Here is a 19,772-nt window from a genome sequence, read left to right as displayed (position 1 = left end):
GAAATAAATAAACTAACTACAGCTGCGTATCGCCAAAGACTTCCAGAATCGATTTGATTCTGATTAGGGTTGGGTATCGTTTGGGTTTTTTCCGATAATTATACTCTTAAAACGGTGCCGGTGTCTAAACGGTGCTTGAACCGAAATTTTAAAAAACAGGGTAATAGGGAATAGGGTATTTTACAATAACTTTGAAAGTGAACGCACCGTCTGTGTTGTTTTTCTGACAATGGCAGCTGCAGACTGCTTAACGTCCCGCTGTTGGAATCCTCTCCAGTGAAATACAGACACCCTTTACACCGTTTAGCTGTCAGCATTTTTACCGTGTCCAGCTGCTAGCTAACGGTAGGCTAACGTTACCTGCTGTCAGGTGTAGTGTTAACTAGCGTGACGCAGCGATGCTTCTGTTGCCTCTAACGTCTGTTTCAGAGCATCAGAGAGCAGCACAAAGGCATTTAAGTGGCACCGAAATGAGGCACTGAAATCTGTGTTGCAATTTGGTCCGGTAGATACCTGTCGTTTTAGCACCGGTGACGTATTAGCACAGGGTTCCGGTACCCAACCCTAATTCTGATTCACAATGTCTCGATTCGATTACATCTCTGATTGGCTATCAGTCAGGTTGTCTGTGTATTGTGTACTGACTGTATTGTTCTTAGTGTTGTATATCATGTCTAGTTTGGATTGGTTAGTATTCGGTTTGATTTAACTGACAGATGAAACATGGACACCAGTAGGTTGTAGCTGGAAAAGAAAGACATAAATGTGTGTGTATGTGTGTAAGTATGTATATATGCATGTACTTGTAAGTATACATGTATACATAAGTATTAAATTGTTTGTATACAAGTACAAAAATAGAAAGAGGGGGTAGGACCAGAAAAGTTTTTCAAACTTCCTCCTACTCCTTTTTAAACATAGGAATCCTTATTTGGATCATTTACAATAATGTTGAAAGATGTTTGCTGAGTGTTTTGTGTTGGTTTTCTTGCCTGTACTGAAATGTAAGCTACATGTTTTTATTCATCTTTGATTTGGATTTTTTAAACATGTTCAAAATAAACTTAATAAAAAAGAAAGGTTAGGGAAACGTCAGATCTAATCCCAGTTTATCTGGATATGAACGAGATTCTCAGATGCTGTAAACTGTAACCTGCTGCATTATTAAACATATTACATTAAAAATGTTGAGAAGAACTGGCCCCAAAGCAGCTCCACAGAGACAAAAATATCCAACTTTTTTTTCAAAATATTCTGACTGTTTTCTGAAAATATTCTGACTTTTTTTGCCAAAAAATATTCTGACTCTTTTCGCCAAAAAATATTAAACTTTTTTTTCAAAATATTTTACTATTTCCCAGAAAATATGAAACTGTCTTTAACTAAAATTATTCCGATTTTTTTTTCAAAACATTCTTGCTTTTTCCCCTAAAAATATTCAACTTTTTCTTTTATAATATCCAACTTTTTGTGTCCTAAAAATATTAGCCTTTGTTTAAGATTCCACTCAGTTTAACAGGATATAAAAGAGATCCTCAGATAACTAACGCTGTAAACCCTCAGATATCTTATAATGCACCAGGTTCATGTTTACATTAAGAACTCAACCCAAACAACTTAGTTTAAGGACTTTTTACTCCATTCATGGTGAAAAGACAGATATTAAAAGATCCATTTCTGGGGTGCCTGGATAGCTCACCTGGTAGAGCATGTGCCCCATGTACAAAGACTTAGTCCTTCTCACAGCGGCCGCAGGTTTGACTTTCCTATCATTCCCCCTCTCTCTCCCCCCATTCACATCCTATATAATAAAGGCCTAAAATGCCCAAAAGATAATCTTTAAAAAAAAGATAAATTTCTGGGTTTTATTCATCAATGTCAGATCACTCAAACAAAGAACAGTTTTAACGGGAGGAGCCGTTATTTTAACCCAGGTCTAAGGGTTAGCGTTCCTCTAGTTTTAAGTAATATTTTAAGTAATATTTTAGAGGAACAGTCTCTTGTGTGTAACTTGATTTGTTCATCTTCTCTAATTCTTTTCCTGATCCTGATCCAGACTGATTCTGATTGAGATTTGTTGCTTTTTTGAGACTATTTGTCACATTTTTGTGGCTCTTTTGTTGCTTTTTTGACACTTTTATAATAATAATATTTTTTTATTTACATAGCGCTTCACATGGTACTCAAAGACACTGTACAGTAAAACCAGCACATTAAAAACAGATAGGCAATAAAACAAACACAAAACTAGAATACTAAAAGCTACTGAAACAATAAAACCAGAAACTAACAGCAGATAATATGTGAGACTATGAAGACGAGAGTTTTCATGAGTCATTTGAGTCTTATTATCTTAAATTCAGATTCTGATTGAGTTTTATTCTTTATCTTTTCTGATTCTGATTCTGGTTTGTTTCCCGCCCCTGACTTTGATCCTACTTCTTTCCTGACCCTGGTTCTGGTCCAGACAAACAGTTGTACCTCTGCAGTACTTACAGACGGAGCTGGATGTGATCTGGATGATGAGTAGCAGCAGACCCATGGCGTCCATGTTGCTCTGTGGCATCTCGGCGCTGTGTCTTCCAGCTGCAGACCAACCCAACAGAAAGAGAACAGAAACTGGAGAGAAATGGGAGAGAATCTGACGGACTGAAGGACTGAAGGACTGAGGAAGGGAAGTGCGTTTCTGTGGGCAGGAAAGAGTCAGCGAGCTGCGCTTCCTTCTATTCAATTGTTGTGGAGGTTTTTCACGGTGAAGGAGTCGTCGGAAATACCAGAGTCCATCTCTCCGTTCTAATAAACCTGCAGGAGAAAACATCCAGAAACAGAAACAGGAACCCTTTACCCCCCTAATCTTAAACCTTGTTTATTTTGATTTAAAATGAATTGTCATTCTGTGACACCGGGAAATTTCTTTTAATTTGTCCGGGGGAGAGATCGGGGGTAGATGGGGAGAACGTTTTTAAGTAATATAACTCCGACTGACCGTCCTGTCCAGTGGCTCCTTTAATCTCTTTTTAAACACTTTTATTCATTCATGCAAATTAATCTTCTCTGAAAATGTTTCAGTGTACCATGCTGCGTTACGATTTGTCTCAGATTTGGGTTTCTGCACACATCATTGCAGTTTATCTGAGAAAGTTGGTTTGTCTTCTTTATACAACCACAGAATGGAGCGCTGGTATATTTTTCTTTTTAAGGCCGTATTGCATTATTTCTGTTCACTACTGACGTCTAAAACTAAAACTATTGGTAGCTGCAACCTTCGGTCACCTTACTGTGTTTGGTGAAAGTGCTTTTAAAGTTTAATTAACATGGATGATTTTAAAAACAGGACTAATAACTGACTGAGCACTGACTGAACATGTCCTGTTACTAAATTCTGACCATTGGTTGTTGGATGTAATTTCTTGTTTTAAGTCTGTCGTTTGTTTTTATGTTGAAACTTTTCATGCTGCTGTCTCGGCCAGGACACCCTTATAAAAAAGACTCTGAATCTAAATGGGAATATAAAAAAATAAATAATCTACTAATAATCTTCCTTTTAATTGCCTTGTAAGGAGGTTTTAAGAGCCTTTCTACACTAATAGTCCCCTTGTGGCCGTCAGCAGGGGCGAAGTCACGGAGAAAGACTGGGGTGGTCTAAGTGGTTTAATTCCTTCAGCTAAACACAAACAATGCTCATCTGAAATGATGGCTGCCACAGAGATGACAGTTCTTGTTGTTTTTTAATAGTGCTTTATTATTGTCTTTCACTCTCACACACTGAAATCAAAAGTATTGTAATATTAAAACCTTACACTCAAGGAGCAAAACATTGGCCCAGATGTGCACCACTATCAGCACAATGTCAGCCTCACACTTTTTACAAAACAATACACACAGTGATTTACAGAACACTAAACACATTTGTATACATTAGACTAGGATATCATGATGTCACTTCCTTGCACTTCCAGAGCACTGACTGTCACATGACCACAGCTATGAGCCGATCTGTAAAACACAGCCATCAGGTACGCAAACACATGATTGCTTAATTGTAGACACACCAATCAGGTTTAAGCACTATAAAAATGCAGCAGGTAAGTTCACCTGCCTTCAACCAAAATGAAAGCAATCAGAAGAAGAGAGAGGATGAAAGGGGGAATCCACAGAGGAAGAGAAGGAGGTAGAGGAAGAGGTACCCCTCATTCAGGCCATGGAGGCTGTGCAAGGATGGATTCGACATTAACAACGGTTCTTCCCACGTTGTCTTGCCAATGAGGATATATCACCTGTGATGTTGATGAAATTCTCTGGCCAGATCCAGCTAGGCGAAGAAATAATGTCTAGTATTTTCTGTACTATTTCAGGTCTTTTTTTTCTGTGATTGTAGCCTGTACTGGATCCAGTATTTGATATTTGTCTGTTTGCTGAGTGAACAGTGTTATGCACACTAAAACTGGGACATGTTGTTGTTGGGATTCTCCATGTTGACATGTTGACTGATTTGGGTATATGGAGAGAAATACATTATATTTCCCTCAGTCTGCGGCATTGGTCTTGTGTAGTGTTTGGTGAACTTATTGTATATTTGCACTTTCTCTGCGTACTTCATTTACAGTACTCTAATCACTGAGAAGTATAATTGCTAAACGTGTTTTAGGTTAGCAACAGCAGTGTGTAACTGGTTACAACTGAACTAAGTCATATGAAATGTGTGTGTGTTTTATATGGTTACAAAATATTATGTTTTTTATAAATTAGTTAATTGGGTGTGCGGTTGTGCTAATTGTGTGTAGTGTTTTGAAAAAACGGTCCCTGCTTTCAAAATAGTGTTTAAGCAATAGAAAAAAACTGTAATTGTCTCTTTTGTATTGCTTTTATTTAATGTTTTAATTTAAGGATCTTGCAACCTGTTTCCTCCGACATTTGTAACACTCGAACTGACTTCATGGACTGGAAAGCTGTGAATGAATCACCCGTTGGGATTAGGAAAAGTGTCTAAACTGAACTGAACTAACCCAGGAGTGATAACCTTTGACCCCTCTTTAGACTAGGAAGCCCTTTCTGGGGTCATGCGGTGTATGAAACACAGGATGTTGCATTACAACTGAACTGTTTTATCCCCAACTCAAAGATATTCAGTTTCCTGTCTCAGAGGAGAGAAGAAACTTCAACATATTCACATTTAACAAGCTGACATCACACTAGTTTACCTGATTTATCATCAATGACTCAGACTGATTAATGGATTATCAGAATAGTTGATAACTGATCAATTAATCTTTGATTCTTTAACTACAGACCAGTTTCTATCTTCACCTTATTTTCTAAAATACTTTCTAAATGAGTTTACAGGAGGATATAAAACGTGTAAGCACTGTTACATGAGCAGCAGTATGGAGTTCACATGATCAAAACCTACTTCATTTTTAAATGGGAAAATTATCTTGATTTGTTTCGTCTTTTAACTTTGGATACTTTAATTACATTTAGCTGATAATACTATATCACAATAGTGTGTGTGTGTGTGTGTGTGTGTGTGTGTGTGTGTGTGTGTGTGCGTGTGTGCGTGCTTGTGTGTGTGTGTATGTGTGTTTGTGTGTATGCATGTTGAAAAGTGTTAAAGTGTTGAAGGAAGTTCCACCCTCAGCAGGAAGTCATGCTGTTTAACCTCGACAAGCCCAGACAACACACACACACACACACACACACACACACACACACACACACACACACACACACACACACACACACGTTACAAAATCTTGGAGGTGCAGGCTCGGCGCTCTGACACGCTCTTCTTGTCCCTTTTTTCAATACATTTTTGAGGCTTCATCAAAGTTTTTTTAAATTATTTTACATATATTATATTTAGTTTCTTGAAGTAACAACCAGGCTGACAGCAGAGACGACTAATGAACACGCTGATTAAAGTTTGTTACCTGTGAATATTGGCACTTTTTGTAGATTTTTTCTCATTTTTTGTTGCTTTGGTTGTTTTGATGTCAACTAACTAACACGCTGATGACAGTTTGTTACCTCGAACATCCATCTGTCCTCACAGGGGTCAGAGGTCAGGGTCTGGGCGTGTTCAAGGTCCTCACGCTCTGATTGGCTGAGGAAACGTGTCTCGGTGCAGAGGAAGAGGAGGCTTCCTGACAGCAAGTCAGCAACCCGAGGGTCAGAAACAAACACGCAGAAGCAACTTATAGCAGTTTTTAGTTTCCATGCACCGCAGATCTGGAATAAACTCCTGCCCCTCTAACATAGGTAGAAACTGTCTGTTTCTGTTTCCATAAGTCCTATAACATAGGTAGAAACTGTCTATGTTTCTGTTTCTATAAGTCCTATAACATAGGTAGAAACTGTCTATGTTTCTGTTTCTATAAGTCCTATAACATAGGTAGAAACTGTCTATGTTTCTGTTTCTATAAGTCCTATAACATAGGTAGAAACTGTCTGTTTCTGTTTCTATAAGTCCTATAACATAGGTAGAAACTATGTTTCTGTTTCTATAAGTCCTATAACATAGGTAGAAACTGTCTATGTTTCTGTTTCTATAAGTCCTATAACATAGGTAGAAACTGTCCTTTTTATGTTTCTATAAGTCTCAAGAATCCTCTCTGCCAGCTGCAGGTTGACATTTCTTTTATTTTGAAGAACAACAAACTGACGACACAAACTGAAGCAACATGTCTGCTCATGTTTCTAATGACACTGAAAAACGACAAAAATGTTGCAAATGCTAAGTGTTATCACTTATATTGAGAGACCCCTAGAGGCTTTATAATATCTATAATAATATAGTCACAATATCTCTTTTATTTTGAAAGGTACAGAGGAACAAAACCCAACTGAAGCAACATGACCAACATCTGCTCACATTTCTCTGTCCCGATTCTTACATTCACTTTGATAAAGTTAAACATTTATAACAAACATTTATTACAAACATTTATAACATCATTAATACCTAAAGTCTAAATCAGACCAAAGGCAGCTTTCAGAACACTGCAGACTAACCCTTGTGTTGTCTTCAGGTCAAATTTGACCCGTTTTTAAAAGTTCTATATCAGAAATCTGGGTTTCTTTTTAACTACCTAATTATATTTACCCAAAAATAACATCAAGGATTCCATACAATGCGGTTCCCAAGTACAACAAAAGATCGGATCTCTACTTTCATTGAATTTTGTGTTTTATTCAATTTAGCATTTCAAAAAAAATGTAAATGTTTCAAAACAGTATCCCGACTGTTGACATATACCCTTCTGTGATTAACCTTCCTTTAATATTAGTCTAAATAATTCATAATTTCATCTTTTTTAACTCAAAGATTAGGTATTATTTTCTAAATGAGTTTTTTTGACCATGCATTTAAAAAATGTGTAAAACTAGTTAGTTATGCGTGTGTGTGTGTGTGTGTGCGTGTGTGCGCGTCTATGCGTGTGTGTGTGTGTGTGTGTGTGTGTGTGTGCGTGTGTGTGCGTCTATGCGTGTGTGTGTGTGTGTGTGTGTGTCTGTGTGTGTGTGTGTGTGTGTGTGTGTGTGTGTGTGTGTGTGTGTGTGAATGGGTGGGCTGTGTTGTGTGCTGTGCATACCGCTGCACCCCTTGATCATATGGTGCATGCGTGTGTGTGTACCTGTGATATGAAATGTAATATACTGCTATTTGTTACTTGTTTTTTACTTATTGAGCGATGTTTGATTTTTAAAATGTTGTATTTGTGCTTCCTGTGGGACTGCAGATGTAAATTAGTCTGAGACTAACTCTGGTGCATTGCATCAAATGGTTACATTTATGTTTTAATTGCACATTGTCCCTTACAAATAAAATTTAAATTTAAATTATGAGTTGCTGTTGGTGGTGTTTATACATGGTAGTGAAAAGAAGCGTTAAATGTAAAAAAAAAAAGCGCCAAAAGTGTTGAAAAAAAGACAAAAACGTGTTGATTTCAGTTTTGAAACGGGCGGACGACAAATCCGTGGTCGAATGGAAGACAACATATGGGCTGAACATTAATCTTTAGTCTGTACTGGACTCTAAAGAGGATTTACAACAGCAGCTGTTCACAACCTGGCAACCCAAAAGGAAATACGTATAAAGCTCCGGTGGATGATGTAATTAAGCATTAATAAAGCTTTTACTAACGGCTTAGAAGCCTTGCAATAAAACATCAAAATGTAATAAATGTTATAACTTCGTTATGTAATAATCTGCCGCATTTTGTATTAAAAACCCCAAACGCAATATGTAATCAATTCCTCTGCATTATGTAATAGACAAGATATTAAAATAGTTTGTGGTAAAATAGCCTTTATTTATTTAAATGTTTAAATGTTCTCTTCAAATGCCTTTCCAAAACAACAATTCCTTTGGTTGGTTACTACACTACTACACTATTATTACATGTACGTGAAAAAAAGAATTGTAACCCTTCGCATTTTGTAATTTATTACACATTGCGTTCAGGGATTTTTATTACAAACTGCAGCAGATTATAACATAAAGCAGGTGTTGTTACACATAGTGAAGTTAACATGTATTTCATGTTGATGTTTTGTTACACAATGCATTGTTACAAGCCTTAATAACAGCGGGCTCAGACAGCGAGAACTTCATGTTCCTGTGTTTGTGTCACAGGTGTGAGGCTGTGAACCAATTAGAGCGCGGCGTGTCAGATGCCCATGTAGGTGTTCATCTTGCCCAGCGCATCGCAGACGGTGGTCAGGTCGCTGCGGAGATCCTGCACCACGTTCTCAATGCTGCCGGTGTCTTTCAGCAGGTCGATGCGCTGCGTGTACGGGTTGTAGTACACCGAGAACGGACGCTTTATCGTCTTGGCAAACTCCCTGAGAGACCGACATAGAGACAGAGAGACAAAGAGAGACAGACACAGAGAGACAGACACAAAGAGACAAAGTGACAGAGAGACAGAGACCCAGAGAGACAGAGAGAGACAGACACAGAGAGACAAAGTGATAGAGAGACAGAGAGAGAGACAGAGACACAGAGTGACACAGAGAGACACAGAGTGACACAGAGAGACACAGAGACACAGAGAGACACAGAGAGACAGAGAGAGACAGACACAGAGAGACAAAGTGACAGAGAGAGAGAGACAGAGACACAGAGAGACACAAAGAGACAGAGAGACAGAGAGACACAGAGACACAGAGAGACACAGAGACACAGAGAGACACAAAGAGACAGAGAGACAGAGAGACACAGAGAGACAGAGAGAGACAGACACAGAGAGACACAGAGAAACAGAGAGAGACAGACACAGAGAGATACAGAGAGACAGAGACAGAGAGACACAGAGAGACACAAAGAGACAGAGAGACAGAGACACAGAGACACAGAGAGACAGAGTAGTTATAATCTGCTGACATCAGCAGAGACAGATTTGATAAAGACATGTTGTCTCCAATAAACATGTTTAACGTTGATAAGAAGCTGAATGTCAACCTGTAAGTAGTCTGTCAGTGTTTACCTCATCTTCTCCTTGGCCTCCTCGAAGCTCTCGGAGACAAAGTAAACGTCCTGGAAGGTGGTGATCAGACACTCCTGGTTACAGGTCGTCTTAGGGTCAAACAGCTGCACGCACGCTGCCTCCGACAGGGCATGCTGGGAAACACAGGCAGCTGTTAGTATACAGGGCATGCTGGGAAACACAGGCAGCTGTTAGTATACAGGGCATGCTGGGAAACACAGGCAGCTGTGTCTGTGTGCAAGGCATGCTGGGAAACACAGGCAGCGTTTAGTCTGCAGGGCATGCTGGGAAACACAGGCAGCTGTTAGTCTGTGTGCAAGACATGCTGGGAAATACTTGTTGTGTTAAGACAGTTCAGTGTGTGTGTGTGTGTGTGTGTGTGTGTGTGTGTGTGTGTGTGTGTATTATCATAAAAATAGTCAGGCCACAAAGATACTTAATAACACCCTCGTGGAGAGGTCCTCACTTCGCTGGTAAACTAAAGTTCTTTCCTTTCGTTATTTAAAAAAAACTGAAGTGGAAAAAGAAACAAGGGAGCCATCTAGTGTTGAAATGTAGCATTCCTCTGTCTAGAAGAAAGGGCGGTCCTCACATCTACTGCACATTTACTCGGTCCTCACCTTGCTGCCCATACAGGAAACGTGTGTCTGTGTGTGTGTGTGTGTGTGTGTGTGTGTGTGTGTGTGTGTGTGTGTGTGTGTGTGTGTTACCCTCAGCTCTCCGATAGACGATAGTAAACCGGCTCCGTACGCTCTCAGTTGACCGTCCTGTTTGCAGAGTCCGAACTCGATGGTAAAGAAATAACACTGAACCAAAAAGACACGGGAGTCGGATTATTAAAAAATAATACAGTAAAGTACCCTGCTGTAATATATATATATATATATATATATATATATATATATATATATATATATATATATATATATATATCATATTGTTAAAGATGCAAAGACGTTTGGGGGAAATTAATTTGCCTTTTTTTCTTAAACAAGAAACTTTCAGACAACATTGAGAATTGTTGTGAAAAATAAAATCAAAAATTGTTAGAAAACACTGATCTAAAACCAGCAGAGTGCCTGACTTAAAGACAAAATGATTATTCTTTTTATTCATCGTTACAGTGTTTAATCTTTAATCTGTTAATCCATCTTTATTTATATATTCCAACTATCTTTCAGGAAAATAGTTTTTTCTGTCTTTTTTGGGACAAAAAACATAATATGTGGGTACATGGTCTAACTTAGTTATTTTAGGGGTCCTTCACATGGAAAAGTTTGGGAAGCTCTGCTCTGTCACACTCACAGCTGTAATATGATATTATTATTATTATCATTATTATTATTATTATTATTATTATTATTATTATTATTATTATTATTATTATTATTAAGAGAAAGTGATGACTGACTGTGGCCAGTTTCTGCACGTCGTCGTCCGACGCTCCGAGAGACGCCAGGCCGATCTCCTGAGAGAACTGAGCGAACTTGGGATCGGCCAGCAGAGGAACGTGACCCAGCAACTCATGGCACGTGTCCCTGCAGAGACACACACAGAATAAAGTTATAAAGCTAGGTTTAATAAAGTTAGTTTTTAAAGATATTTCTAATACATCAACATCTGGCTCAGACACACACAGAGTCAATACAGTTAGGTTTCTTTATTTCACTGCATTATAAAGCTAATGTGTTGACTGTTGTATGTGTGTGTGTGTGTGTGTGTGTGTGTGTGTGTGTGTGTGTGTGTGCGTGTGTGTATGTGTGTGTGTGTGTGTGTGTGTGTGTGTGTGCGCGTACTCACGGCTCCGGTGTGTACAGTGGGTCGGTGCCGTGGCGGACATACTGAGTGCAGTTGAAGACTCTGTAAGCCAAACCGGCCAGGAAGTCTCTGGGAGAGAGGTAACCTGCGACCGGTCGCACCGTGAAGCCAGACCGCTCTGAAACACACAGCGAGAATCATCGTAAACATTTATATTTATATAATCCAGACCGCTCTGAAACACACAGCGAGAATCATAGGTAGGGGTGCGCGGGCAGGTAGGGGAGTAGCTTAGGGGTAGCGGAGCGGAAAGCAGGCGCAATCCCGTGAAACTGTCACACGTACTCGTCACACGCCCGCCCGCTGCAAGAATTGTGTTGAACGTTTCCCTACGCGAGCAACACGCAGTGCAAATCAATGAACAAGAGACAGATTCTTCTGTTTGTGAGTTCCACTAAAATATAAAACTGTTTTCCCAACAGTTATCAGGACAGAGACAGCGGGGCTTCTGCTGGACTGGATGTAACGGGTAACTACCGTAAGTACGACTATACTAAACTAGAAAATGCATTTCCTGCAGAAAATGCTTGTGAATGCTGAACAGCTGAATTTCTAAAGCTAAACTAAATTGCTGGCTTTAATGCGTAAGAAGGTAAAGCAGTGAGAATAGTTGCAAAAGTGGGACTGGTTTAAATTACTATAACTTTCAATGAAATGTTAAATAACACCAAAAATTCATGAAACAAAAGTGGAATATTTCTGAAACGCTGTCACTAGGTTTTGACTTATAAATTGTATATGACAAGTAAATATTGTGTGCATGAGAGCAAGTTATAGAGGTACAGCTACACACCGGGCCGATAATCGGCCGGACAGTCTGGCGAGGTCGGTGACTGGAGTCTGTTCGGTGTGTTCCGTGCCGTCGTCCGTTGGAGGAGCTTCGGCCTTCGGCCTTCATTTTGGCTGATTTGACGTGCTCAGTCGGAGACAGGGCAGTCGGGACTCACCCGGAAACGGCGAGCAGGATGGCCATGACTAAGCCTCTCAAAATCTGATGAAAATCTTTTAAACTGACCTTTGTTGATCTGAAATGAAGACAGATTCAGCAACTGCACGGCCTATTTCTCTCTTAAAATGTTTTCAGAAACACGTTTCGGTGAACGAATGCGTACGCAATGGGACACACGGACTCAACAGGTCTTTCAAGTTCGTCTTCCTCCATTTAAAATCAAGTGCGTATTCAGTACGGTCCAGGAACGCTTCACTCTCTTCACTCACCAACAGAACCAACCAACCCTGTTACGTAGACTGTGACATCACACCAAAATGGCGACTTGCTAGGTAGATAGCTAGCTAGAAATTACGAAAATAATTTTGTCATATCTGTGGTTTTAACAACTTTTTAAAATAAAATTTTAGGCAAGGTAATTTTTTTTATATATGTAGCTACTACCAGTGCAAAAACATGGACGTTTCATTTCCCCTTTAAAGTTGAATCTATCAGCTAGTGTTGCTCTGATTGTTTGGAGCTCTATCCTATTGCGTGCAGAGATACTCAGGCTGGGCTCAGATTGAGCCCAGCCAATGGGAAGTTCCCAGACCCAACATCTGGATGTGGGTCAGACCCAGACCCAACATCTGGATGTAGGGCTGGCTTGTCAGGCTAGCAGTGGACAGAATCCCCATGGTTACCATGAAATGAGCACCTTGCGTTTACTATCAGAGCAGCGTCTGCCTATTGTTCACATGAGAGCCCGCGGAACCAAGCCAGTACGCAGGCCAAGTGTCGCTGACTGTCTGAAAATACCTTAAAAGTGAAACTGCATTCCCGATGGACTGAGACATGATTGTGTGACAGACCTTTGAGAAACAGGGAGACGTCCTCCAGCTGTGGGATGTTGTCGTCACGGTAACCGCAGTGTTTGCTGAGCAGCGGCAGGTTCTTCAGGTACTCTCTGCAGGCGTGAGTCGGGTACAGCTGGGTCAGCTCCCTGAACACCACGCCCCACGTACGGACCTCCTCCTCCGTGTACTCTATACGGGGGATGGGCTGCCCACTGCACACAGGGCACAGAACCAGAGACAGAACCACAACACGTTAGAACCAGAACAGAACCAGAACCACAACATGTTCAGAACCAGAACCAGAACAGAACCAGAACCAGAACCAGAACCATAGACACAACACGTTAGAACCAGAACCAGAGACAGAACCAGAACCAGAACCAGAACCAGAACCAGAGACAGAACCACAACACGTTCAGAACCAGAACCAGAGACACAGACAGAACCAGAACCAGAGACACAGACAGAACCAGAACCAGAGACAGAACACATTAGAACCAGAACCAGAGACAGATCACGTCAAACCATCACGTCAGAACACGTTTCAGTCACTTGTTTGGACCTTTTTTTTTGTCTTCTTTGGCGCTTTGATGCTATTTTTAAATGTTATTTTTAAGCGGGTTTGACGCCCCTTTTACAATATCTTTCGGCCGTTTTTTCAACGTGTCACAAACTGGCTCAACACGACACTGTCAATTACTGATAACTACAAATATATTCTGATTGGTTTAAAGAAATGCCAATAAACCAGAGCACGTTTCCTCCCATCCCAGAATGCTGTGTGGACTAGTCAGACCCTCCTACGCAGCGCTGTGGAGGAGGGTCTGGACATGAGAGACTATATACATTATATGCTAACATGCTAAAATATGCTAATGTTACCACACTGCACATTGCTGTACATACTGTACATATCTGTCTATATGGTTCATTCAGAATATCCATATTTATTCTGTTTTTTTATTATATATTCTGCTACAACACTGCATATATCTATATTATTATAACTACTATACTGTCACTCCTGCTCCACTGCACATATCTGTACATGTTGCTCATACATTGTTCATATTATATAGTCATATTTATTCTGCTCTTAAAAGGTAACTGCTAATACACTGCACACATTTATATTTAATTTATATCACTCTAAACCACCTTCTGTTAACCAACTGTTAACTACTGTCTACACTCCACTGTATGTCTTGTCCTGTCTATACTTGTATCTCACACTTTGCACTTTTCACCTTTCTGCACTTCTGGTTGGATGCAAACTGCATTTCGTTGTCTTTGTACTCTGCACAATGACAATAAAGTTGAATCTAATCTAATCTAATATAATATAATATAGTGTTTACGATAGCGTTGTAGATGAGGAAGATGCTGATGAAGACGTATTACATTTTTAAGTCCAACATTGAGTGTTTCATAATATATGAAGATATAAGAACATCTTTAAAACTGAGAAACATATAATATACTTACAATTTATAATTCATGGCCACTTCCACAAAGTATTTCCTCCTCTGACGGTAAACTTCATCTTTAAAGCCCTGACAGGAAGAACAGGTCAAAGGTCAGGGGTCAGGGGTCAAAGGTCAGAGGTTGAGAAACATTCACATATTATATTTACATATTAAACGTATATGTATGTATGTATATATGTATATAAGTATGTGTGTATATGTGTTATATGTATATATGTATATATGTGTATATGTGTATATGTGTTATATGTATATATGTGTATATGTGTATATGTGTATATGTATATATGTGTATATGTATATATGTGTATATGTGTATATGTGTATATGTATATATGTATATATGTGTATATGTGTATATGTGTTATATGTGTATATGTGTATATGTGTATATGTATATATGTGTATATGTATATATGTGTATATGTGTATATGTGTATATGTATATATGTATATATGTGTATATGTGTATATGTGTATATGTAAATATGTGTATATGTGTATATGTGTATATGTATATATGTGTATATGTGTGTATGTGTATATGTATATATGTGTATATGTGTATATGTATATATGTGTATATGTGTGTATGTGTATATGTATATATGTGTATATGTGTATATGTATATATGTGTATATGTGTATATGTGTGTGTGAGGATAAGTGAGGCGTACCGGATGGTCGGCGTCCAGCTCTGATCCATACATCAACACTCGGTGAGAACACTGATCCAACTCAGAGATCTTCATCGGGAACCAGGGAACATCGTCTGCCTCTGATTCAGGTAGACACAGCAACATATATTATATACATATACATATACATATATATATATATACACATATACATATATACAACAAACATCGTCTTCCTCTGATATAACCACAACACATACACACCTTTTTTTCCTGTATATTTTATTTTCCAATTTTTATGACTTTGACTTTTTACTCAAAATATTATGATTTCTGGTATCTGTGATGTAAGAGACACTGTCTGTGGTATCTGTGATGTAAAAGACTTTGTGTGTGGTATCTGTGATGTAAAAGACTTTGTGTGTGGTATCTGTGATGTAAGAGACTCTGTCTTTGGTATCTGTGATGTAAGAGACACTGTCTGTGGTATCTGTGATGTAAAAGACTCTGTGTGTGGTATCTGTGATGTAAGAGACTCTGTCTGTGGTATCTGTGATGTAAAAGACTCTGTGTGTGGTATCTGTGATGTAAGAGACTGTGTGTGGTATCTGTGATGTAAGCGATGACATCACAGACCTTCATCGGCGGCGGCCCAGGCGTTGGGCGGCGTGTTGACAGAGATGATGTTGACGGCGTCCCTGAGCAGCGTCAGCAGCTCACTAAACTCTCTCTGGCTGCAGCTGCAGACGGCCAAGATCTCCACCTCGCTCAGGACGCGCCGGGACGCACGGGACTCGATGTGAGATAGGTTGACTCGCTGCTCCTATGGGGGGGGGGGGTAAACACATAATAATATGGTTGACTCGGTAAATAGGGCTAAGTCATTCCTATAATTAAAGGAGCACTATGAGTTGAAACCTGCATGGTTTCAGCGTGATTTCATTTTAGTCTCAAATGGTAGTCGTCTCTCCTTGATCCGCTAGCTGCCTGGTCCCTGAACACACCGTGAAAAAGCCCGGTCTCAGGAGACACCACAGGGCTCATACACGCCAAACAAACACTAGAGGCACAGGCTGTGCACCAAAATACAACAAGCCACGGTCCAGCCAATCACAGACAAGATGGTTGGGGGAGTGGGTGGGGCTTATGCTGCGTTCCAGACACAATTTTTAGCCCGTAAGTTACGACATCAAGTCACAACTCACGACTTGGTAGCATTCCAGGGTTCAGGTTAGGCTACTAGTGGCTACACTGACGTTGCTCTTCTTGCTCTCAGCTAGCGGCTACCTAACGTTGACGTTAGCTAGCACTAGCTGATACTAGCGATTTCTAATCGGCGACATATTTTGGGCTTTATTTAATAAACATAACCTGTTGCAGTACACAATCGTATGTGTATTGTTTTGATTACAATGCGGAATTACTTTACGTTGCCTATTTATGTCTATTTCTATTTCACCGGCGTCTGTACAGCATCAACAGGGGGTCGCCATTGTTGTTTATGTGTGTAACTGGGAGTACAACGATATGGTGCGAGTTCACGCTGAGTAAGTTACGGGTTTGACGGCCGTTCCAGGGCACTTCACGGGGAGGAGGATGTGAAAACACGAGTTATGGGTTGCCTGGAACGCAGCATTAGTGACTGTTAGTCAGTTAGTCATGACAGTTATAGAAACATGGGGGGAGGAGCGAGCTTGCTGTTTAGTTTGGTATTTACTTGGAACAAAGACAGAAGTGACGTCATGCAGGACCTTTAAAGGAGAAAGACGTAACAGGGACGTTTTACCTGGAAGATTCTCAGAGCTTTGACCAGACAGCCCACTTCGTTCTTCAGAGAAAACACTACCGCTGTTTTCCCAGAATCCTCGGCGCTCTCTGTGCCCGGCGTCTCGCTGATGGGACAGAAGGACGGACGCCTCGACTGGACGGTCCCCAAAGTAACCACACAAACACACAGAGAGAAAACAGACTGAATCCTGGGAGAAACAGCTGTTTCACATACACACACACACACACACACACAAAGACACACACACACACAGACACACACACACACACACAGACACACACAAACAGGCACACACACACACGCACACACACACACACACACACACACACACAGATACACACAAACAGGCACACACACACGCACACACACACACAGACACACACAAACAGGCACACACACACACGCACACACACACAAAGACACACACACACACACACAAAGACACACACACACACGCACACACACACACACACAAAGACACACACACACACACAAAGACACACACACGCACACACACACACACACACACACACAAAGACACTCACAGAGACACACACATAAAGACACTCACAGACACACACACATAAAGACACACACACACACACAAAGACACTCACAGACACACACACAGACACACACACACAAAGACACTCGCAGACACACACACAGACACACACACACGCACACACAAAGATACACAGACACACACGCACACACAAAGACACGCACATAGAAACACACACACGCACAAGCACACACACACACAGAGACACACACACACGGACGCATAAAGACACTCACAGACACATGCACACACACACACACACACACAAAGACACTCACAGCCACACACACAAACACACACACACACATAAAGGCACACACACACACACACACAAAGACACTCACAGACACACACACAGACACACACACACACACACACACACACACACACATACACACACACACAGACACACAAAGACACACACACATAGAAACACACACATGCACAAGCACACACACACAGCATCTGTCAGGGTCATAAATAAATGATGATGTGTTTTTACATTAGATTTTATAGTTATTGTTTGGTGTTTTTGCTTTTCTTCCATGAATTAATATTTAATAAGGTGAGTTCCAGTCTGCCTGGGGGGTTAGGGTTAGGGTAACCCCTAACCCTAACCCTAATCCCTAACCCCCAGACACGTGATGAAAGAATAATTACAGCTGCAGCTTCAGAACAAAAATTGCAAATAACAATAAACATACAATTATATTATACAAAGGCAATGCACTACAGATAAAGCTCAACCTCACAGAGACCCCCATCATCATATATTTAACGTCCCTAATAATTGATTTATCGATAGAAAATGTATTTCAAAAGAGAAACGATACCCTGTGCAATGTTTTCTATAGATTAGACATTACATTACATGTCATTTAGCTGACGCTTTCATCCAAAGAGACTTCTAATTAAGTGCTTTCAACCCTGAAGGTTCAAACTCCAGACAACAAGTAGTAAGGGCAAGTACATAAATACATACATTTAAATAAGAAAACTACAAAGAGCCGTATGAAAGTGCAGCTTCAAGAAATACATATACTGTTTTTCCCTGTTTATCCGAGGTGTAGTCAGAGGAGATGTGTTCTAGCGTTCGGTGGAAGACGAGCAGGCTCTCGGCCGTCCTGATGTCAGGGGGACGAGGGTTTTGGTGCGGGCTCAGGGACCTTGGTTCGGACTTTGAGAAGCGCTGAACTTCACTAATCCTCCCTCACACGTTTGTTTTTTTTACGGATAAAAGGGCCCCAAAACAAAGTTTGTGTTTCTCACCATCTGCCCGCCGGTGTGTCTCTGCTGCTGGAACATGGCCGAGTCCAGTGACATGCCCCTCCGGGACCAGTACTTACTGGAGAACATCATCATGGCGGGCTGCATCCGCGGCACCGGCGCCGGACGCTCTGCCGGGCTCTTCTTCACGTGGGCCGACGCCATGGGGTACCAGTGGGTGTACGAGTACCAGGGCTCCAGACTGACAGACGCTCGCACACACACACACACACACACACACACACTACTGCTCGCACACACACACTACTGCTCACACACACTACTGCTCGCAGACACACTACTGCTCGCAGACACACTACTGCTCACACACACACTACTGCTCACACACACACTACTGCTCACACACACTACTGCTTGCACACACACTACTGCTCGCACACACACACTACTGCTCACACACACACACACACACACACACACACACACACTACTGCTGCTCAGAGATCACAGGGTTCTCTCTCAAACTGAGTCCAGCTTTTTCCTCAAAATATTCAACTTTTTCTCTCAAAAAGTCTGATTTTGTTTCTCTCAAAATATCCTTTTCTCTCTTGTTCTATAAAACGAACTCTGACCGGTTTTTGCTGAAAGCTCTCCAGCTGCTGCTGCTGCTGCTGCTGCTGCTCAGAGGAGATGTGCAGGATCGGTCGGGGCTCTGAGCTCCTTTCTCTCCATGAAAAAGCAAACGTGTGAGGGAGGAGACGGAGGAGGAGGAGCCAGAGGAGGAGGAGGAGGAGAAAGAGGAAGAGGAGCCAGAGGAGGAGACAGAGGAGGAAGAGGAGGAGGAGGAGAAAGAGGAGGAGGAGACGGAGGAGGAGCCAGAGGAGGAGACAGAAGGAGGAGGAGGAGACAGAGGAGGAGACAGAAGGAGGAGGAGGAGCCAGAGGAGGAGACAGAAGGAGGAGGAGACAGAGGAGGAGA

General features: G+C 40.9%; 2 protein-coding genes across 3 annotated transcripts in view; both read right to left on the bottom strand.

Moving 5' to 3' along the window:
- LOC116061872 (receptor-type tyrosine-protein phosphatase beta-like) overlaps positions 1–2,655 on the bottom strand; it is a 47,652-nt gene extending 44,997 nt beyond the window's left edge. For both annotated transcript variants that reach the window (XM_036003234.1, XM_036003235.1), the window contains exon 1: positions 2,497–2,655. In XM_036003234.1, coding sequence (XP_035859127.1) covers positions 2,497–2,566 — 70 coding nt within the window. In that variant the 5' untranslated portion in view covers positions 2,567–2,655. The remainder of the gene's footprint in view (positions 1–2,496) is intronic.
- A 5,211-nt stretch (positions 2,656–7,866) lies between these two features.
- tph2 (tryptophan hydroxylase 2 (tryptophan 5-monooxygenase)) lies at positions 7,867–19,079 on the bottom strand. Its single transcript, XM_031316246.2, has 11 exons — positions 18,837–19,079; positions 17,000–17,134; positions 15,850–16,036; positions 15,253–15,353; positions 14,574–14,641; positions 13,104–13,300; positions 11,286–11,421; positions 10,897–11,023; positions 10,196–10,291; positions 9,486–9,619; positions 7,867–8,841 (listed from the first exon to the last, which is right to left on the bottom strand). Exons 1-11 carry the CDS (start codon positions 18,996–18,998, stop codon positions 8,667–8,669), a joined length of 1,518 nt encoding a protein of 505 aa, XP_031172106.1. The 5' UTR covers positions 18,999–19,079; the 3' UTR covers positions 7,867–8,666.
- Positions 19,080–19,772: the final 693 nt, after the last annotated feature.

The sequence above is a fragment of the Sander lucioperca genome, chromosome 7 (assembly GCF_008315115.2).
Source record: "Sander lucioperca isolate FBNREF2018 chromosome 7, SLUC_FBN_1.2, whole genome shotgun sequence".
NCBI classification, from domain to species: Eukaryota; Metazoa; Chordata; class Actinopteri; order Perciformes; family Percidae; genus Sander; species Sander lucioperca.
The sequence above is the reverse complement of the archived record's forward strand: the minus strand, read 5'-3'. Positions and strand labels throughout refer to the sequence as shown.

Excerpts from the sequence above, each read along its gene's own strand:
- tph2 (XM_031316246.2), bottom strand. The coding sequence starts at position 18,998 with ATGGCGTCGGCCCACGTGAAGAAGAGCCCGGCAGAGCGTCCGGCGCCG. Across the intron at positions 14,642-15,252 it reads AGCTGGACGCCGACCATCCG|GGCTTTAAAGATGAAGTTTA; the intron begins GTACGCCTCACT and ends TCTTCCTGTCAG. Across the intron at positions 11,024-11,285 it reads CCACTGTACACACCGGAGCC|GGACACGTGCCATGAGTTGC; the intron begins GTGAGTACGCGC and ends GTGTCTCTGCAG.